Genomic DNA, 22304 nt, shown 5'->3' on the forward strand with positions numbered 1-22304 from the left:
ACGCAGGGGTGCATTGGACATCTTATGGCATGGCACCACAACTCGCCATGTAGATGAGCTCCCCTTTGGACAGCCTGAATTGAGTTGGGAAAGCTGAGCATGGTGCACATGCGATGTACAAGAGGATTTTTGGATTTTGAAATCTGGATTTCCAGCTCGATCTAGGTTGTCCAAAGGGAGCTCATCCATGTGACGAGTTGTAGTGTCGCGCCATGAGATGTCCAGCGCACCCCTGTGCTATAGAGGAGCCCGATCCGTCACTCCGTCAGTTCAGCCCTGATTCAGATTGATAGTAGGTGAACTCGAAACCAAATCAATAAGGTAATGTTGGGTATTGGTTTTGGGTTGGTTTGAGTTCAGTTTATTTTTCTTTTCTCTTGTCAGTTGTTATCGGTATGATATCAGATTCAGTATGGTTTGGATTCGATTTATCACATGTATACACCGTGAATGATACTCAAATAAACAAACAAGGAAAAAATGCAACAAAATTGTTGTTTAATTGAATGATTTGATGGTAGGATTAACTTTCAAAATTAGTTATCTTTTACACTAATTAGTTAGCCATTTATTGTAATGTTAGTTATATTTTTCATTACAATGATAAACAATTATTTGATTTGTAACAATGATTTCGCTACAAACTATATATATCTGTTGATTTCAATATTACTTATCTTCCCCTTACAATTTATTCCCCTTTTGTTCCAATTACATTATTTATACATCAAATCAATTTCCCTATTCCTTATTGTTTACTTGTCTGACTTGAGGAAGATGATGTTTTTATGAAAATTTTCCTCATTAGAGGTTATGAATGTAGGATTATAATATGATTCTAACCCGAAAATAAAATCGATCAAAACCCGATATTGAAAAATTGAAACTGTACTTGACCGAAACCAACCGAAAATCGAAGTTCCTTAGGCTTTGTATGGCAACGTTAAAAAAAAAAATTGATTCTAATGTTTTTCCGTTTATTTTTTAACAGAAACGGGGTGAAAACTGTATTGTATGTCTGGTTTGATTTTCTGTTTTTTTTTTTTAAATGGACTAGGCACTTGGCACACCTTTGATCCATAATTGAGAAACACCAAATTCATGTTTCTGTATGTGAGAAACACTTCTAGCAAAACGGCAAAAAACTACATCACTTAAAAGTTTAGGGGTATCTATGGTATTTACCATTAAACATAACAATGCCTCTCAAATGTAAGATTTCTATCTAAAATAAAGGCTGAACAGACGATGCCTCTCATGCTTGGGATGCTGCTGACACTGCCGCTCTTGAGGATCTCTCTCCACTCGCCCAGTCCACGTTGTTGCACCGACCACCGTCCCAAAACTCTCCACTGAGTCCATCTAACCACCAATCCACACTACTTCGACTACTCGTGCTACGTTTTTCTTCTTCCTCCCAGTGACTAAATCCTCATCCTCCTGCCACCAAAGGTTGCCTGCACTTGGTGCCTTTTTCTTAGCAAGTTCTTCATAAAGCTCCTCTCGCCACCACTCTTGCGGTTGTCTGATATTTTCCATCTTGGGGATATTATCCTCATCCAAGCAAGTCCACCACTCCAAATGCCTCCATTTCTTTTGTTTTGCCTTCCCACTGGGCTTTATCGTAGCCTCATCGGCAGAAGCTGGAGCAATAATCCAATTGCTCTTAGGTCTCTCCTTCTTAATCTCATTCCCAATCCACTTCATCACATAGTCCATGACGCCCCTTGAGTCAGAAGCACCTCTGGTATTTTCCTGATGCCACCACCAATCCTTCCCTAAAACACTCTTCTACCCATATAGGTTTGTATTACATAACATTTTTTTTCCAGTGTTAACATACAACATTTCAAGACCCAAAAATGCCAAAAAAAAACGCATAAAACACATAAATCTGTGTCGGACCCAAAAATGCTCAAAAAACATAAACTTTGCCATATAGAGCCTTAATTTTTTGGTTTTGATTTCACTCATTCCCAGACCGAAACTGATTCAACTTAATTGAAACTGGGCCAAACCGAGAGCATGAGAGAATATAGTTGGAAAACCATGTTTTGACTCGATCGAGTCACCCGAGTCGAGTCAAAATTTTGGGAAACCTGGTCAAGAGTCACATAGACTCGGTCAACGTGAAAAATGACGCGACTCGATGATGAATCTCCCGAGTCAAGTAAGACTCGATTTTTTACCGAGTCACTGTTAACTAGGTGATTCTTGTCAATTTTTAAAATACATAAATGACCACTTAAGTAAATGACTATGGAGTGAATTACATCAATAAATGAAATAATAACACCTAATAAATGTAAGGGTGAGTCTGTTTGTAACCAAGCAGGTTACAAATAGACTTTGTAACCAGACCATTCTGCCCTCCATCTAATGACGTGGCATCATAATAAAAGACCCAATGATGTGATTTTGCAAGAGAGACCCAAGCAAGGGTATCTTTCGAACCCTTTTCTTCCTCCCTAACGTCTTCTAAAAGCCTTCCTCGAATTTAGGCCGCTCTCCATTTGCCCTCTACACCTTCATTGCTGACTCCCTCATCTTGTCCCTCCTTTACCTCCTCTGCTACGGGCGTCGATGCGTTGTTGCTTCCTCTTCACTCCTAACTGCACCCTCGCATCCACACCTACCTATATACCTACAGCAAAAACAACATCACTACCGGCAGCATCGTCGCCGCTTCCACCAGCACCGCTGTTGTTGCTATCTTTCTCAACTGGCCTCGGCGCCTGTGGAAGCTCGCTTTTCTTCTTTCCAACCAACAAAAAGTCTGTAATATAATGTTTCGGGAAATCCAATCACTCTAGATCTCCCTCTTTGGCAACTAGCTCGTAGAGTCACCATTCAATATGAAGATAGGTTCAGTTTTCCTTTTTCTACGCCACAAAACCACACTCAAGTGGGTGGAACAATGAAAGACGACTCTTTTGCATACAGACAGAACCCATTTGAGTTGCAAAACTTCCGCTCTTAACAAAATCACTCGGACTTGATAGGACTAGAAACAATGCCAAAACAGAGATAGTCGCAATGGCTTGCAGATCCGTCTTCTTATTTTCGATCTCCCTATTATAAGCCTCAATTACAACGAAGGATTGGGAAGGACAAAGTTGTAGGGAGGGATGCTTGCAGAAAGGGATGGGTGTTGCAAGAAGAGAGGGAGAGGTAAAGTGAAATTACAGAAATATTTTCGCTAAAAAAGAGAATAAAAAAACATAACAAAGGATAAAAAGGAAAAGATAAAATTGGTTACAACAATCAATTGTAACCACCTCGGTTACAAACAGCTTTACCCTAAATGTAAAACTAAAACTTAAACATATATGTAAAACAGCGAAGACTTCAACTTTGTCTTCAACTTTGTATCTTTCAAAGTTCATAAGCATAATGAAATGTAGTAGGGGTGAAACAAGGCCGGGTTTTTTAAAACCCCAGCCCAACCCTAAGTTCCTTTAGCTCAGCCCAAGCCCAGCACGGCCCTAGGTCGGGTTGAGATATCTCAGCCCAGGCCCAACCTTTCTGGGCTCAACCCTGCCTTGATTGGGCTTGGCTAGACCGAGTTGGACCTGATTGACCCTATTTTTGCGACTAAACCTGACTAGTTTTTTTTTTTTCATTTGCGTCTTCCTATGCCTTAAAAAAAATGAGAAACATGTGATTGGGTATTGGTTTGTTTTGTGCTCAATTGACTATTAGAATATTCTTTAGGTTAAAAAACTTAGTCCAATTGTAAAATTTTAAATACTTTCATTCAATATATAATTAGAATTTTTTTGGGGTAAACAAATAGATAATTAGATGCTAAACAAAAATTGTAATATGTAAACACTAAATTGTAATGTATGATAACCTAACACAGGATTGGGCCGGGCTTACTCTAGGCCTCAATCCTGGCCCAACGCGACCCTAACCCAGGGCTCGAAAATTCCAACTCTAACCCACCCTTAAGGTTGAAAAATCCAGCCCAAACCCTATTCGGACTCAGGGCTGACAGGGCCAAACTTACACCCCTACCATGTTGCCCGAATATAGCCAAACTTACACCCCTACCATGTAGCATCTTTAATACCATGAATGTCAATGAATCAAAATAAGCCATTTCTCTTATCATCATCAAAATAAATAAATAAATAAATAAGCCAGCCAAATGAGATCTCTTTTTATTTTTTGGGAGACAGGAGGGGTATCCGATTTTAGACCAACTAAATCCCCCTTGGGCTCATACATGACTCTCACGCCACACACGAACTAGGAGCTTCTGGGCCCTAGTGAGCCTTAGGTGGGTGGCCCCAAAAAATTATACAGCTTCAATGGTTTGATCACGGGACCTCGCTTCCTGAGGCGGAGTAGCCAAATGAGATCTTTTCACTTCCGGGCTTGATGCTCTCGCCACGCTCCACACATCTGGCTCTGGTGAATCGCGTGATCAACGTTGGTTTTCTCTCCCGCGAAGCTGCACCTGAATTGTGAGAGACAGCATTGCGCTCGACTGTTTTGTCTTCTGCACAATAAACTATTGGCACCTCTGATTTTAATAACCCCCAATAACATGAGCCATGGCATACATGGCTACAGGAGTGTGAGAGACACACTTGTTCTCATACTTCGAAAGACCAACCAGTGACGCCATTGCCAGGGATTCCGCTCTAAACCCTTACTTCACCCGCATCGTAATCGGACTATTTAACCGATCTCATTCTTCATGCGTATACCAAATTAGATTTTTTGTAGATATAAAGCCTTAGTTGGTCAATCCATGGCAGTATCTCTACATTCCCGGATTCTCTCTGTGGACTCTATGTCCAGAGTAACTGCAACTTGGTTCATGAATCACAGCCTCTTCAATCTCGCTCTAAGGTACATCTTTTCTTCTATTCCTCAGTTCATCTCATTACATATTGTACTAGGGATGGATGAAACTATTCTTTACCCTTCACAATTCCATGCTGATTAATGTACAATGATGCAGATTATTGTATTTGCTACAGGATGTAAATCTCCATTTTCGTTAATGAAATAATCTTACCTATCAAAAAAATGTTGTTGTAACATGGCAGAACAAAACCCTTGATTTGATCCCAAAAGAAAAGTAAAAGCCACACTGTATTTCTGGTCACAAAACTTTCTGTATCTATTGTCCAATGTATTAGATGATGACGTGTATTCTGAAAACTGGACTTTTCCAAGTCTTAGAAAGCTGGATTCTTCTTTTCCGGATTCCCAATTTTCCTCAGATGTTAAAACTTAAAACTAGAGAGGAATACTTAAGTAATTCGGCCACTTAAATAACCGATAAATGCTGATTGAGAGGGAGAGATAATTTGGGGCAGCACAGTCTTCATCCTTGTTGCCAAAATTTTTGTGACAACTTTCACAGCCACACTGCAAAGACTAATGGCCTGAATTGGTCGACCACCTCCGGATTCCCCAGCTTTGAAATGAGGCAGATGAGTATATCATTGCAGTGAGGGGGCAGAGTACCTATGGACTATGGAGACAAAACTAGTAACAAAAGCAGAGAGGCCCAAGTGTGTTAACTGCCAAAAATTTTGGAAGAAAATGGGAGGAAAGCCATCAACACCTAGGGATTTAAGGGGGCCCATAGCTAGCAATGCCTTACTTGATTTCTTTCCTCCAGCATGGGGAGAGAGCATAACACTTGATTATCTTCATTTTAATGGTCGGTTGAATTTTCTGAAGCACTACACCCATGACAATCTCATCACTACCTTCAGATTTGAATACGTTTTGATAATGAGCTGAGATTTCCTTATGGACCTCTTACTCCACAGCCGTCTAGTTCCCAGATGGAAGCTTCAACTTTACGATTTTGCTGACACCTTTGAGTTAAACTAGCATGGAAAAAAGCTGTATTCTGATCACCTCCTTGGAGCCACCGAATTCTCGATTTCTGGAGCCAAAGCTCTTCTTCATAAGCAAGGGCTTCATCGAGAGATTTTGATATGTATTGTGTTGTTCTAAGTTCACTCGCTATTTAAGGCTTACTTCATAGGCCTTTGTTCAAGCTTTTTCGTGGCTAAAGCCCTTTCTTTTCACTTTTATTATCATCTTTGAAGGAAGTACTTTCGTAAGCGATAGGATTCTATTGCCGCTTTCTTTGGGCAGTCCCAGCTAAAGAGAGGGGCTTCTCTTCGCTAGTGTTTTCTGAATCTTCCTTGGGCTAAGCTAAGCGGTTGCACCTTGGCTCTCCCCTATATTTTTTGAGATGAGCTCCCGGCTTTGAGCAGAGCCGGTAGCAGATAGAGGATCAGAGAAAGACCTCCTTGCTGTTTTGAGTGTGAGGTCCTCTTTTCACACAATAAGAAGCAGTGTTGTTACTGTGTTCAGTATCGACAATGCAGTCTACAAATGCGGGCACAGAGTCGGCTTAGTAACAGATTCATTCAAAGAGGTTAGTTACCCATCTTCGATTTAAAGATTCGGTTTAGTGAGAATAGTGCATTTTCTCTTGCCTGAGAGGCAGCTGAAATGGGTAGATTCTGTAGCTCAGCCAATTCCACTTTCAGCCATTGCACCTTTGTTTGAATGTAATCGAAGGTTTCCATATTCCATTTCCGCAGAATGTCCCTGCAGTGGGATAGCTTACTGTGAAGGATAGAAGAATAAGGGCCAGGTTGAGGGGTGGCCCATGCAGTCTACGTGTCTGCAGTCAGGGTGTCTTAGCCACATCGATTCGAATCGAAAGGAGCGATTCCCTTTGCTGGGCTGGCCTTCAGTATCCACAATAAGGAGAGCATGGTGGGAACCAATAGCTACTTTTGCGAGGACAATTGCTTCTACAAAACAGGTTCTCCATGCTGCAAAAGGCACGATCAAGCCTAATTCTTATGTTAGCTGATCCAAGTCTTTTATTACTCCATGTAAACACGGAGCCATGAGCTACCGAGTCAAGAAGACAACAAGTTTCCACCATATTTCTGAATTGATGAATATCTCTACCACCTCTACCGTTGCCCCCATCCTCCTGCCATGAGAGAAAGGAGTTGAATTCTCCTACACGACCACATTTCTTGCCTACCTTGACTCAAGCTAATGATGGAATCCCACACCCTCTGCCTCTGGGACCTAACTAGGTCCCCATAGACACAAGTGGGGTAGAAGGTGGGATCATTTGTCTAGAAAGCTGAACCATCAATCAATCGGGAATCAGAGAAAAAAAATTTCCACCTTGATTATATCTTTCCGTAGAATAGATAACCCCTGCTGATCCGATCGGATGCACTGAGAAACAGCTGTTCATATGCAACTTTCTTTAAATACGGTTGACGCAGACGAAATATTAGATCTGAAAAATAATGGATCAAATCTGAAATAAGAGGGTAAAACAAATAGAATTAAAGAGGGAGAAAAGGTAACCGCAGGTGATGGAGAAGATGAAAGGTCAGATGAAGTTGCCGGTTTAGTGGATGATGGTGTAGGTTCAAGAGAAGAAGAAGAAGATAGGCTGAAGTTAAAGAAGATACGGGGAAGAAAATATAGGAGAGAGAAAGAAAAATGAGATCAGGGAGAGGGGAGGGATAGAAGGTGATCAAACGCACTTGCTGATTTCCAATGAAATCCAATATTCAATTCATTCTGTAAATCTTCCTTTCATTGTTGGATTACATGAGTATATAAAGAAAATAAAAATGACTCTTAGACTCGAGCATATCACCTAGAAGCCAACTCCAATAAAACATTAAATTATCTAGAAACTAATACCAAGTAAAATTAATTACTTAACACAAACTTTTGGACTCTACATAGGAACTTAAAAAACCCAACTTAAAAACTGAAAAGTCTAATTAAAGCACCTAGAAAAAGAAATCAACTCATTAACAAAGCCTAGGAAAATGAAAAAACGCGTTGGAATATTAAAAGACACTTTAAGAAAATTAAACTCAAGTCTGGTGGCTCTTTGGAGTCGACTTTGTGGGCCCCCACCAGCAATAATATCGCAGGGACTAACCCTGGCCAGCTTAACCCATGGCTGGGCTTAATTGAGGCTGGTTCTTGTCCATGCGGGTTGGTCTAGTTCTGATATGGACCAAAACAGTATGAGGGATCTTCTTTAGGCTTGATACTGCATCAACGGTCCATTTTATTTTTTCCACATTTGGTTTCCATCAAGAAAAGTATATCCGGCTTCTCAGATTTGAGGAGGTTCAGAAGTAAACAAACTGTCAGAGGCCTCCCCAGCCCTCTGCAGTTCCATCTAGCAATCCTCACTTCCGCCTATGGGGTTGTATTTCTCCAGCCTCCACGGGGTCCAACATTAAAAAAATGCTCTTCTGCTTGAGCTTGCTTAGCCTGAACATTGTGCACAATCCTAGAAGTGCTTCTTTGCCTTTTTGCTATGGCTTTCATCTGCATAGAGTCACTGGACAGCCTTTGTTTGGTGTTTTTGTTACTCCGGTGGAGTGAACTTTCTGAGGTGTGGGGACAGGTCAGGTGGGGTATGGCTAAGAGGAATACTTGTGGGCTGAGGTGAGAGAGATTCATGGGACAGGAGTTGGTTTTCGGGAGGATTCCAGCCTAGAAACAAGGTGTGGGCTGGGATTGAGTTGTGATATTGGGAAGTGGGAATGGGTCAGGATAAGAGATTCTAGGAGGGTAGGGGTGAAGATGGGTTGGGTTATGGGTCCTATGAATTGAGGTTATAGGGGGTTTTAGCTATGGGCAATGTGTGTCCTGAATAGAATGATTGAGTGGGCCTGGTCTAGTAATTGAAAAGTTTGTGAGATGGAGCAGTAACATCAGCAAGATTTGGGATAGGTCATTTTGGGAGTTCAAGTGAGGTGGAGGGGACACTTGTTCACTTGGGGTAAGCAATTGTGAAATGAGTGAGGCCATGTGATGGGAATGAGTTGCAGATGGCAAGGGCTGGAACGGTGGTTGAGGTGGGTGATGCATGGAATCATTAGGTGGTGGATCCAAGATAGGGATGATTGTAGAGGACGAGGCATGCTGAGGGGCAGAGGACAGACTGTTAGGGGGTGAAGTAGTGATTTGCATGGCATCAAAGTGCTTCAGAGGTTGTATGGTGTGGATGCAGAGCCTAGTGTAATTGTGTAAAGACATGTGGCAAAGGAATAATGACCTTGTTAGTGGTCTCACTTGAGGCAATTTGTGCTTCTTCTCCGGCCACGGGAGGGGATCCCAAGCTTCGTCTAAGATCATGGCTACCGCTTGGAGGTGGTGGGAAGGACCAATGCCAAAAGAACTCAGAGCCTTTGTGCATGAGGTTAGTAGCTTGCTCCATCAATCGGTTTATCAGTGGCGAACCCCTCAGATGAGAGCCGAAGCAGCGGGGAACATTTCCAGAAGCTGAGAATGCAGTCGGACCCGTGGGGAGGTTTTGTTGTGGCTCTGCAAACATCACAGTACGTCATGAGTCATCATGGCCGATAATCTCACTTATGTAGCAGAAAATTGGAAGCTGCTCGTATCTCATAGTGACCTTAGTAAGTGCCCCTGAAGGTCATCGGAGAGAGATGACAAGGTGCAAGGGTTTGTTAATATCCAAAAAAATTTGACATCGGAAGTACTAGACTCTTATCTCCGTATTGAATACCCTGGATAAGCATGGCTTTCTGAGGGATTCCCATTGTAGCAGCAAGTTGGTGAGCAAACTCCAAGGAAAGGAGATCAAGAGGGATTGAATGTATTTGGACCCAAAACCCAGCATGCTGGAAGCTCCAGTTACATTCGTCATGTGACTCACGCCAATGTTCAGGCAGGAGAAGATTCTCCAACACCGACCATGGACCTTCGTCCGATACATTCCGCAGGTCGGTGAGTTGGTGGAAGCGGAAGAGGTAGCGGTTGGCTTCCAGTGGGGATACCTCAACAGGGAATCTGGTATTCCAGGCCATCGGCAAAGCATCAGTCACAGCTTGTTTGCGGGAGAGTTTCCCTGGCAGAATATAGCCTACCAGTGTGTTGGACCTTGAGAGGGCCGCGTTATCCTCAATGTCATCGTCAACATCAACAACATCTTCAGCAGAGTAAGGGGGAGGCTCTGAGGGGGGGGGGACAGGACTGTAGGTCTGGGGGGATAGAGGTAGGGAAGTGGGAGCGTTATGGGTGGTTACGGCACTCTGGGAGGGGAAGGAGACACAGAACATAATGTTAACAGCACTCAATGAGGAGGAAAGGTTTACCTTTGTGTATCGTGTCAAATTCTGGGAGAAATATAGGACCAGCAGCAGCTTCAATAGCACTGGTAGACGAGACTACTGCCCTCATTGATTTGCATGTTCACCCCCTTGGATGAATTTAAACCACATTATATTGCACCTGTTGGGGTTGGTTTCTAATAATTCAATCAGTTCACTATTTGGAGAAAAATACAATTAGATGGTTAAATTGCCTGACCAATATAGGTTGTGATGATGCTTTTTCTTTTGAGTAATATATCTGGAAATCCCCGCCGGTGATTGTAAAAAAAGTGAAATTCTTGTTGATTGGTGTTATATTCATAGAAATCTGGATGGCGAGCCTTAGCACAATGGTTAAGTTGCGCTATTGCAAGTTTGCAACCTGTTGGTTGCGGGTTCAAAACTTGGAAAGAGCCTCTCCTGTGAAGCAGGGGTAAGGCTGAGTACATTTGCCCCTTGCAGACCCTGCAGTAGCAGGAGCCTTGTGCACTGGGATGCTCATAGAATTCTGGATGGCAGCCTACACCCTGAAATCGTGGGGTTGAAAAAGAAAAAAATAATTGCATGACCGATGCAATTTTGGGGACCAATGGCCTGGGTGGTTTCTTCATGGGGTGCCAATAGGCAATCAATGCAGAGGTGGGTAACTGGGTGAGAGCAAAACTTGCAGTTGGGACTAGGTTATCTACTTCCTGTTTCTGAGGGTAAGGCCTTTCCAAGAGGCTGTTTTTGGGTTTGCATTCTTAAAAGGATGCAAGGGGGCTGCTGCTGAGACTGTATTTTTACATAATAAGCACATCAATGGAATAGAAAAGCAATTCCATAAGAAATTATTCCACTCATGATGATCATTGAAACTTTTCATTTCAATTAAAAAATTGTTACTTTTCTCATATTTTCCCAAATTTGATCAATGTGACAGGCAAAGAATCTGAGACTGGGTGTGGATGGCTTGGATGAGATAGCACATCTACTGAGGATTTTCTTGATTGCCTACATCGTAATGAGTGCAAGAAACATGATATGAATTGGTACATTTCTATTGATCCTTTCCGTTGTGTGAAGGGAATTGGTTCAGTCTGTCTCTTACATTCCATTTCAGTAATCTATTTACTCCGGTAGATTACTTGGGCCATTATTGTACGGTTTGATTCCCATTTCTTCTTTATATCAAATGGAGCGTGGTGACTCATCCGAGAGTTTTTCAAGTACCGGAGGTTCTGGTATGTAAACCTTATTCACTTGATGCTTCCTTGTCTTATTAGTTAGTGTCATTTGGATTCTCTGATGACAATCATATTGAATGAAGTGATTAGAATGCAGTTAGAAATTCATTGTATGCAAACAGATTGGGGCTTGAAAAGTAAACTGTAATGCTATTTCGGTATTAGTTATTGTGACAAATAATCATCCTAAGGGTTTAAAAAAATAAAAAAATAAAAACCTGTTGTAATTTGGGTTTGTTTGTAAGGGTAGAACTGTCCATAGGGGTATTTCTGTCCTGTACACACTCTAGAACATTCCTTAGTTTATTATAAATAAGATCGACTGTGTCCTCTATAGACACAAGTCACTTTTCCAATTCAACATGGTATCAGAGCAGGCAGGGGTCACGGTATCGAGTCCCACTGGGAGCGGATAGGTGTTGAAATTATTTATCCACCCGTGTCCCTCTTTGGATAGTCCGCCGTGTTAGAGCTCTTGTATGATATACATATTGTTTCCTCTCTTTCCTACAAGGTCATCCTTTTAGAGGAAGCGATTCCAACATGGTATCAAAGCAGGAAAGGTCAAACTAGGAAGCCCTAACCCTAGTCCACGATTATTCTTCCTCTCCTTTTTTTCTCGTTTTCTGTGCCGCCTGCCACCTTCTACAGCTAGCGTCATCCCTTCATCCCTACCACCCTCTTCTAGTCACTCTCACACCTAGCGTCTCCATCTCCACCTACCTCGGTGGCCTTTCTCTAAGCCACTGAGGGTTGGTTTTTTTCCCTCTCTTTTTTTGGTTCCTTCTATTATGCAATGAAGTGAAGGACCATCCCTTTGGTTTAATTTTTTTTTCTGAGATCCAGACTTTCCCTGCCTCATCGATTTTTTTTTCTAGTTCTCAGATTTTTTGGTTGGTATCGTTTTTTTCCAACATTCTGTTTGGCTTCAATTTTTATTTATCCAACCTTATTAAAACCTGTCTTTATCTTTAAAAGTCGATTCTTTCAACTATTTCCTGAATTCTTCTGTCCAATCTGAATGCCTGGTGGTTCAGAGATTAGTAGTGGTTCTTCTGCCGGTGACAATGGTGGCTCTCATTATCCAACTTTTCCCCCGTGAGCTGTTAAACTTGATGGGGGAACTTATCTGCGATGGTCCAGATCAGTTTTTCTGTCCATTGATGCTCGTGGTTACTCTTGCTATCTTACTGGGGCTAAGACTAAACCCACTGCTGAATCTGACCTTGAAAAATGGAGCTCCGCCAACTCCCTGGTTATGTCATTTCTCTTTAGCAGCATGCAGCCAGAGATTGCTGATGGCTATATGCTCTTGGACATTGCTGCCAAGATTTGGAAGGCAGCTTAGGCAACCTATTCCCAAGTCGTTAACGATGCTCAGGTTTATCCGTTTATGAACTCCAACAAAAGCTTCATGCAACTAAGCAGCATGATCGAACCTTGTCTCAATATTTCTCTGAGTTGCGCTCTCTCTGGCAATCCTTGGACTATTATGATGACTTCTAGTGTTCCACAACTACCGATATTATTGCCTTTCAGAAACGGAAAGACAAGTTGTGTGTCTATGATTTCTTAGCTGGTCTTATGGTGGAATATCAAATATGATCCACTCTGTGCACAGATCCTTAGTCGCGACCAGTTTCCCACTTTGGAGCAGTCTTATGCTTTGGTACGACGTGAAGATACTCGCCGTTCTGCTATGCTTCCGTCTTCTGCACCTGCTGCGCTTGAGCAATCAATTCTTATCTCCGGCTCAACTGCACCTTCTCAAGTCAGTACTACTCGCTCCACTGATCGCCCTATCTCAGATAAACCTCCTATCAAGTGTGAATATTGTGGCCGAGAGCGGCACACCAAAGAATTCTGTTGGAAACTTCACAGCCATCCTACCGATGGTCCTAATAAGGGTCGTAGTCGTGGTTGTGGCAAGCCCTCTGCACATCTGTCTGAAACTACTGAGGCTGACTCACCAGCCCCTGCTGCTTCCTCTGCTGCATCTTCTCCTATGCCTGATGAGGTTACTATGCTGCTCCGCCGATTGGTAACAAAGTTGGATCCACCTGCCGTTGCCAATCCTGCCACTGCATCCTCTTCTACATTATTACCCTCAGGTTCATTCACTAATTCAGGTATTTCTTTTGCTGGTTGTGCATCTGTGGCTCCTCGTCCCTGGATTATTGACTCGGGCGCCTCAGATCACATGACCGGTACATCTAGTTTGTTCTTCAGTTACTCTCCTCTTTCCGGTAAAGAAAAGGTTCACATTGCAGATGGGTCCCTTTCTTCTGTTTCTGGTCAAGGGTCCATTGCATGCACCTCTCGTTTAACTTTGAAGAATGTTTTCCATGTCCCTAATTTTGCTAGCAACCTTCTTTCCATTCGTTGCCTTACTGCTGATTTAAACTGTAAGGTAACCTTTTTTTTCTTCTCACTGTTTGTTTCAGGATCTGGCCACAGGGGAAACGATTGGTTCTGGTAGGGCTAGTGGTGGTCTTTATGTGCTCGACAAGGTGACGACTTCTCCACCCTATTACGCTCACCAAACCGAATCTACTTCAGCTGTTCCCTCTTCTCTTCTTTGGTATAGGCGTTTAGGTCACCCGCCTGTGGGGACCTTAGTTAAAGCATGTCCCACTTTATTTTCTGGTTGTAATTCCAAGGATTTAAATTGTGAAGCTTGCATTTTAGTCAAGCAAACCCGTATCTCATAGTCAGTTTCAAATAATAGAAGTCCATTTCCTTTTATGTTAATTCATTCGGAGGTATGGGGTCCAGCCCGCTGTAATTCTGTCTCTGGTTTTAAATGTTGTCTCTTTTATTGACTGCCACACTCGAGTTACATGGCTCTACCTAATGCGTCACAAAAGTGAGGTGTTTATTTGCTTTCAGTCTTTTCACAGCTTGGTTCGTACTCAGTTCAGGGCCATCATTCAGATTCTTCGTAGCAACAACGGGAAGGAATATCTTGATAATGATTTTCAGTCATACCTTGATACACATGGCATCCTGCATCAAACCAGCTGCGACGCTACACCTGCCCAAAATGGTGTGGCTGAACGCAAGAACCGTCACTTACTTGAGGTGGCTCACTCTTTACTTTTTGAGATGCATGTGCTTTTACAATTCCGGGGAGAAGCTGTTCTTACTGCTGCCTCCTTAATCAGTCGGATGCCAACACGTGTGCTGGATTTTATATCACCACTTCAGGCCCTTCAAGGATCGACGACCTTCATTGTTTCCCCAAAGGTCTTCGGTTGTGTGTGCTATGCTCGGAATCATCAACATCCTAGCATATTGGAACCAAGGGGACTGAAGTGTGTATTTGTGGGGTACTCTCCCACTCAGAAGGGATACCGTTGTTACCATCCTCCAACACGGCGCATGTATGTCACAATGGATGTGGTCTTCGATGAATCCACACCCTATTTTTCTATGGCATCTCCTCCAGTGGGAGTCTCTCGGGTTTCTGGTGGTGGTGATGATGATCTTTCTAGTGGTGGTAATGATTATAATCTTTCTAGTGGTGGTGATGATCTGCCATATGATAAGTCTTTGGCTGCTCCTATGACTATCCCATTCGATCCTCCAAACCAGGGCCCATAAACCTTCAGCCTATGTGCCTCTTTCTTCAAATCAGGTTGTATACCATCGTTGGCCTCAACAAGACAACAACAGCAAATAGAGCCTACCACAGCTGCGCCAACTTTACCTCGCCAATTGCCAAACCCTACGTCAGATCAGACTCCTCTTGATACTGGTAATCTCTTTCTTGAGTCCATTGTTTTAGATTTACCTCTTGATCCTTCTCTTGATCTTCCTATTGCTCACCGTAAGGGGATTAGAGCCTGTACACAACACCCTATCTCTAAGGTGGTGTCGTATGGGTGTCTTTCCCCATCATTTCGTATCTTTGTGTCTTCTTTGTCTTCTGTTTCCATTCCTCAGAATTGGCAAGTAGCTCTTAAAAATTCAAAGTGGACAGCAGCAACGGTAGAAGAAATGCAGGCTCTGGAAAAGAATCGTACTTAGGACTTGGTGAGTCTTCCTCCTCAGAAAAAGACAGTCAGCTGCAAATGGATTTTTACAGTCAAGCATGATGCTGATGGTACAATAGACCGCTATAAGGCAAAGCTGGTTGCTCGAGGATTTACACAGATATATGGCGTCGACTATCAGGAGACGTTTGCAGCAGTTGCAAAAATGAACACTATTCGGGTAATCATCTTGTGCTGTTAATCTTGGGTGGACTTTACAACAACTTGATGTAAAGAATGCCTTTCTACATGGGGAACTCGAGGAAGAAGTGTACTTAGATGTCCCTCCTGGTTTCTCTAGTCCGGAAACTGTTGTTTAAGTATGTAAGCTCAAACATGCCTTGTATGGGTTGAAGCAATCTCCCCGGGCATGGTTCGGTAGGTTTCACAATGCGATGGTCTCTTTGGTTACTCACAATCCAATGCCAACCATACCCTGTTTATCAAGCATACAGGGTCCAAGATTGCCATTCTGATCGTGTATGTTGATGATATAGTGGTGACTGGCGATGACACTGTCGAGATAGCAATAGCATGCCTCAAATCATACCTTGGCCAAGAATTTGAGATCAAGGACTTAGGGCAGCTACAATATTTTCTTGGTGTTGAGGTTGTTTACTCAACCAAGGGTGTACTCCTCTCTCAGCAGAAGTATACTATGGATCTGTTGACTGAAACTGGTATGTTAGGGTGTAAACCAGCAGACACTCTTGTGGAGGCTAATGTTTGTCTCTCTAGTCAGATAGGAGAACCTGCTGATAAGGGTCAGTACCAACGCCTGGTCAGGAAATTGATCTACCTATCCCACACGCGTCCTGACATCACTTTTGCAGTTAGTATGGTCAGCCAGTTTATGCATGATCCATACTCCTCACACTGGGAGGCTGTAGTTCGAATTCAGAGATACTTGAAGGCAGCAAGTGGTAAAGGGATTCTTTTTATACCTCACGATAACCTTTGGGTTGAGGCTTTTACTGACTTAGATTGGGCCAGCTCTCCCGATGATAGACTGTCCACTTCTGGCTATTGTACCTTGGTCGAAGGGAACTTTTTTTTTGGTGAATAAATATATTATCAAACCCCAGGAGGGGGCAGGGGAGGAAACAAGGGGGGGATATACAAGGAGGGGGGGGAGATACAAGAGCGCAAAAGCGCAAGCCTCAAGCCATCCTAAGAGGGAGGAGGGGGCTGCAAAAGAGAGCTATCTAAGGCCCAGGAGGCAACAATATGCCTGTTCCCAGGGGTATCTGAGAAGGATCTATGGTGGATGGAGCTGAGCTTGGAGGATACATCAAAGGAGATGGCTTTCCAAATCAAGTCGAAGGACCGAGAGTTGGATGTCCATCTCCTAAGATTCCTCTCCATCCATATGTGGTACATAGCGGAGCCAAACACAAGCTTCCCAATAGTGTTGTAGAGAGAGCAACCTTTGAAGGTCATGTCCATTCAGAGCCATTCTCTATCAAAGGGCAAAGGTCTCCTGCAGCGGGGCCAAATGGGCATAAGGGTTTTTTTCCAGATGGTAGAAGTGAATGGACAGGCAAAGAAAAGGTGAGCAGTGTCTTCAGAACCATTCCAACAGAAGATGCAAGAGGGGGGAGACATTAATGTTGCGGTGGAGAAGGAAGGCTTGGATTGGGAGACAAAGGCTAAGGGTTCTCCAGACCGTGAAGCTATGGCGAGGGATGAGGCCTATGAACCAGACAAGTTTGAGCCAAGGGACAGGGGAGTTGTGGTGGTGAACTAAGTTCCAAGCCGATCTAAAGCTGAAAAGGCCGTTGGAGGAGGGGAGCCAAATAACCTTATCGGCAGAAGCTGGGGGGGAGGGGAGGGACAGCCAGATCTGGGAGAGGATAGGGATGTAGGGGGATGGGGGGGGGGGGGGGGAACCAGGAGCCAATGGAAATGATGTGGGAGAGGGGGGCTGATTTGGGGATGCCAGAGGAGTAGATCGATCTGGCACCAAGGACATTGTAGAGAATCCCAAGAGGGTGCCAGAGACAAGCCAAAGGGAAGCGGTTGATCCATCAACAATAGCAGTGGAGGTGGCTGTGAGGGCAAGGGGGCGGAGGAGAAGAATCTTGCGCCAGATCCAAGAAGAGTCGGAAATGATGGGGACAGTCCAAATGGAGTCCTTATTGAGAAGATGGGAGTAGACCCAATTAACCCAGATAGAGTCATGTGTAGAGGAGATTTTCCAAATGAGCTTCAGAATACCCACAGTGTTGGAATCACGGATGCGGCGAATGCCGAGGCCTCCTTCAGATTTGGGAATGCAGAATATCCGCGCGTCGGAGGTAACTTAGTCACTTGGCAAAGCAAGAAGCAATCAGTTGTAGCCAGATCAAGTGCTGAAGCTAAATATCGTGCCATGTCTCATGGCATCTGCGAGTTGATGTGGCTTAAGGCTCTTTTGCAAGACTTGGCTGTTCCAGTACCCTTACCTATGATGCTCTATTGTGATAAGAAGTCAGCCATTAGTATTGCACACAATCCTGTCTAACACGACCGCACAAAGCATGTCGAGATCTATAGGCATTTTATCAAGGAGAAACTCGAACAAGGACTGATTTGCACACCTTTGGTCAAATCTGATGATCAAGTGGCTGATTATGTATTTACAAAAGGGCTACCTAGTAAACTGTTTAACCCTATTGGTTGCAAGTTGGGCATGCAGGATATTTATGCACCAACTTGAGGGGGGGGGGGTGTTGTAATTTGGGTTTGTTTGTAAGAGTAGAATTGTCCGTAGGGGTATTTCTGTCCTGTACACACTCTAGAACATTCCTCAGTTTATTATAAATAAGATCGACTGTGTCCTCTATAGACACAAGTCACTTTTCCAATTCATCAAAACCCATAATTTTATTTGTTTATTTTTTTTTATCTTTCTCTTTAAGATATTATGATTATGATATAATTAAAAGTTAAAACGTAAAGCAAAAAAGAAGAACAAATAATAGCTTTCCTGAAACAAAATGTTTAAGAACTATCATGTTCCAGGCAATATCTTAATTCTCTTGCAACACAAACCGTCAAATAATATTTCTTACAAAAATCTAATCACAATAGTGAGCATTATTTCAATGAGAAGGGGCAGTCTGAAGGAATCTTGTTGTGCCATTCTCTTCCACGTGGGCCCATAATGGCAATTAGTTCTCAAAAACTCATTCTTTTCTCACCATTTCATCCAAACGACTTTAGGCCACCTCCAATTTCCACCCAAATCTGTGTAGGAAAAAAAAGTGGTGTGGGTGGAGACTGGAGATGAATGTTCTAGAGAACATATAATAAAGAAAAAAATTGTTCCATGGTGAGAATTGAGGAAAGAGAGATACCGCAAAGTGACTATTTTAGATATCTAGGGTCAATCATAAATAAAGAAGATGACATAGAGGATGATGTTTCACAGAGAATTAAAGTGGGATGGATGAAGTGGAGAGGTGCGTCCGGAGTGCTGTGTGACTGCTGTATTCCTTTAAAGCTTAAAGGAAAGTTCTATAGGACTGATGGGGCAGAATGTTGGGTGGTTAAAAAGTGTCATATTGATAAGCTTTATGTAGCAGAGATGAGGATGTTAAGATGGATGTGTGGAAAAACAAGGAATGATAAAGTACGAAATGAACGTATAAGAGCAGAGTTGGGAGTTGCCCTGATCAATGACAAGCTCCGAGAGAGTCGTTTAAGGTGGTTTGGTCATATTCCCCGGAGGCCTAGCGACGCCCCAGTAAGGGGTGATATGATTCCAATTGAGGGAGCTACAAGAACTAGGGGCAGACCTAAAATGACCATATGCGAAGTGGTGAGGAAGGACATGCATAGTCTAGGTCTTGTACTAAGTATGACCTCGGACAGAGCCTATTGGAGGGCAAGGATCCATGTTGCAGACCCCATTTAGCTGAGTTTCTCCTGACGTGCTGGGCTGTGCCTCTTTCCTCTTACTATTTTTCATTTGTCTTTTTCTTTTCTCATTCCTCATCTCTTTCCCCATCTTTTCTTTCCCTTTTTTGGTTAGAACTCTGCTTTCTCTACTTCGTTCTGTTTGGATCCATGTAGCCGACCCCATTAAGTTGGGATAAGGCCGAGTTTGTTGTTTGTTGTTGTTGGAAATGGCAGGAAGGAATGGTGAAAATGATGCATTTAGAAGATATGAGGAGGGTGAGAATAAAGGGAGACATGCAAACATAGGGCAGAGTAGTCTTAAACTTCCATTAAATAGTGTATGCTGGAAATAAGAGTGCATAATCCATGACCCTCAATAGATTATCAATAAGATTTTTGATTTTGATTTATCCATTCAAGGGGAAGAATATTTTGGAGGAAGATGGATAAGCGGTGGGGGGTGGGCTGTTGAGAGATTAGATATATGGGAGAGAAGGCAATTGTTGCACGGAGCAAGGTTGCAAAATGAAGACATTTGCTCAAGCTTTCCCACCTATAGCTTCCAAGGAGGGTTGGTGCATGGGTGTAAATACAGTGGAAAAAAGGCAAATGTTTCAATAAAAGGGGGATTAAACAACTGAATACTCTTGCATAAATTATTATTTTTTATTTGGGCAAAACCTTTCGGGCATGACCATTTTGATAAGTTTATCAAAACCGCTAAATATCTGCCACGTGGCAGATTGGATGGGGGCCCAAATTTTGTGGGCAGCTAGACCCAACGTTCTCTGCTCATGTGTCAAGTTTGCCAAGTGATTAAATAGAGCTTTGAAAACTCAGGACCATAGAGAATGCACAATAGTGGTTAGAGTACTGTACTATAGGCGTGCATGCAAGGTGTCAAGTATCGGCATCTGGCAGTGTATCAAAAAGCTGGTTTTAAGAGACGTGTTGGAGAGACGCTAGATATGCTTTGATACACATGTATATGCTTATGATACATGCAAAACATGTGTTTTAAGCATTGTGCAACATAAAAAAGCAATAAATAATGATATCCTATCATTGTTCAGGTTATCTGTCTTCACAGCATCTATGTGATCCAAATTTTCATTGGCAAGTTGAATATCAGACCCAGTAAAATGTAATAAGAAGCAATTATTAAGTAAGAAGATTTGAAAATGAAAAACCTATTTGCATATTAGGATACTGGCTTGAAGTAACCCTTAAAGGTCTAAACCGAACGATCAATATGTAAGTATATGCATACTTTTTAGCATTAAGTAACATACGTTGAGTTTCAATATGTAAGTATAAACATACATTTTAGTATTAACATACATTAAGTATATGCACATTCACCATATTACACTCAACTAGTAACATATTAAAAAAAACCTGAAATAATATGTAACTATTAATAATAAATACTTAGCAACAGATATAATGTACATTATAAATCATGAATCAGTCAAGATAATCCAAATTTTCCAGTTTAAATGTGATACTTGGCAAAAACAAGCAAGAAAAACCACTTTGATAAGCTTTAGTGCAATTTTTTGCTTGTAGATGGGATCCACCTAAGTTTTTGGCGCAGTAACACTTGACTGGTTGGACCATCATGATTGAGTTTGGAAACCCAAACCAAGACAACCGGTCCAACCAGGGTTTTTGGTCCAACAAGGGTTGAAAGTAGTCTTTTTATGTCTTAATTTCTTATGTTGCTTTGGGTAAGATACATAGGAGATAGATAGGTAGAGTTTCAGTCTTAGAGTCTAATTACGAGTCTTGTTATTTTCTTTTATGTATTTGCATGTATCCAACGAGAAAGACAGAATTGAATAGAATTTGGTTGGGTTTGCCCTGTGTGAGTGTGTGATCTCCTCTCTCCCTTGCAACTCCGAGTTTCTTCTCAGATTCTCCCCTTTTCCTAACTGGCCCTCCACCAGTTTTGGCAAAAAAATCAGTGGGAAGAAGTTTTTTTTTTATGATTTTTAAAAAAAATGGGATTTCAAGGTTTTGGAAAGATATGTATCTAGTGTATCGGTCTCGTATTGGCTCCTATCGATACCATATCAGTATTGTACATAGATCTTTTATGTATTGCTTCTGTATCATATCGAAATGTCCAATCTTGACACGTATCAGCCATAATCCAAATCATATTGATACTTGATACTATACATGCATGAGCATACATAGGGTGCATTTGATTGAATTGAGTAAAATTTGACTGATAGCTAATCCAGTCCATTTCCTCTCTATCCAATGGTTGGAATGGCCACATTGTCTGTCCACTTGACACAATGAGAGTGGATCATTTGATAAGCTTACCAAATGGGACCGTGAGAATGCGTTTTTCCCTATTTATAATCATCAATTGCAGTTGTAAGTTGGGTTGAATGCATAGTTGTCAAGGGTCGTCCACACCTAGGTGACAAGGCATGTTTCAAGGTCCTAGGCGACTGGTTGCCTAGTGTTTTAGGCGCTCAGACTTGAAATCCAGGGGAGAAATTTGGGGGGAGGGGAGTAAAGAATGGATTTATGAAAAAAAAAAGGGGAAGATGAAGTACATGCATATCACTAGGGATGTCAATGGATTGTTGAAAATCTGAATTTGATTCGCAGTCGTATCCGTTTAAAGATATTCGTATTTGAAAAATCACTATCCGGTAGTTATCCGTATCCGTCCGAAAATCAATCAGATATGAATTTGGTTATCCCAATATTTGATCGGATATTACTCCCACAAAGTTTTAATTATGTCGATTGATATATATATAATATTGATTGATTGTACATCATTGAAGTGATATATTTAATGTTACTGTTGGAATATGTACTCCAGAATACCGTGGGGGTATTCTGGTCTTTTTGGGAGTAGTTTTATTCTTCTTATATTATTAAGTTTATGTCGACCCTAGGTTTTCTACATGGTAAATTCTGGTTATTTACGGAACTGCCATTACTTTTTAATACACTCCCCTATTTGACTA

At 42.2% G+C, this 22304-nt stretch overlaps 1 protein-coding gene across 1 annotated transcript in view; it reads left to right on the forward strand.

The window, feature by feature from the left end:
- The first annotated feature begins 4666 nt into the window (after window positions 1-4666).
- LOC122653290 (uncharacterized protein At2g39920-like) overlaps window positions 4667-22304 on the forward strand; it is a 33793-nt gene continuing 16155 nt past the window's right edge. Inside the window, exons 1-2 of the mRNA XM_043847268.1 lie at window positions 4667-4863; window positions 11089-11389. Of these exons, the coding sequence (XP_043703203.1) occupies window positions 11341-11389 (49 nt within the window). The 5' untranslated portion in view covers window positions 4667-4863; window positions 11089-11340. The remainder of the gene's footprint in view (window positions 4864-11088; window positions 11390-22304) is intronic.

The sequence above is a fragment of the Telopea speciosissima genome, chromosome 2, assembly GCF_018873765.1.
Source record: "Telopea speciosissima isolate NSW1024214 ecotype Mountain lineage chromosome 2, Tspe_v1, whole genome shotgun sequence".
NCBI classification, from domain to species: domain Eukaryota; kingdom Viridiplantae; phylum Streptophyta; class Magnoliopsida; order Proteales; family Proteaceae; genus Telopea; species Telopea speciosissima.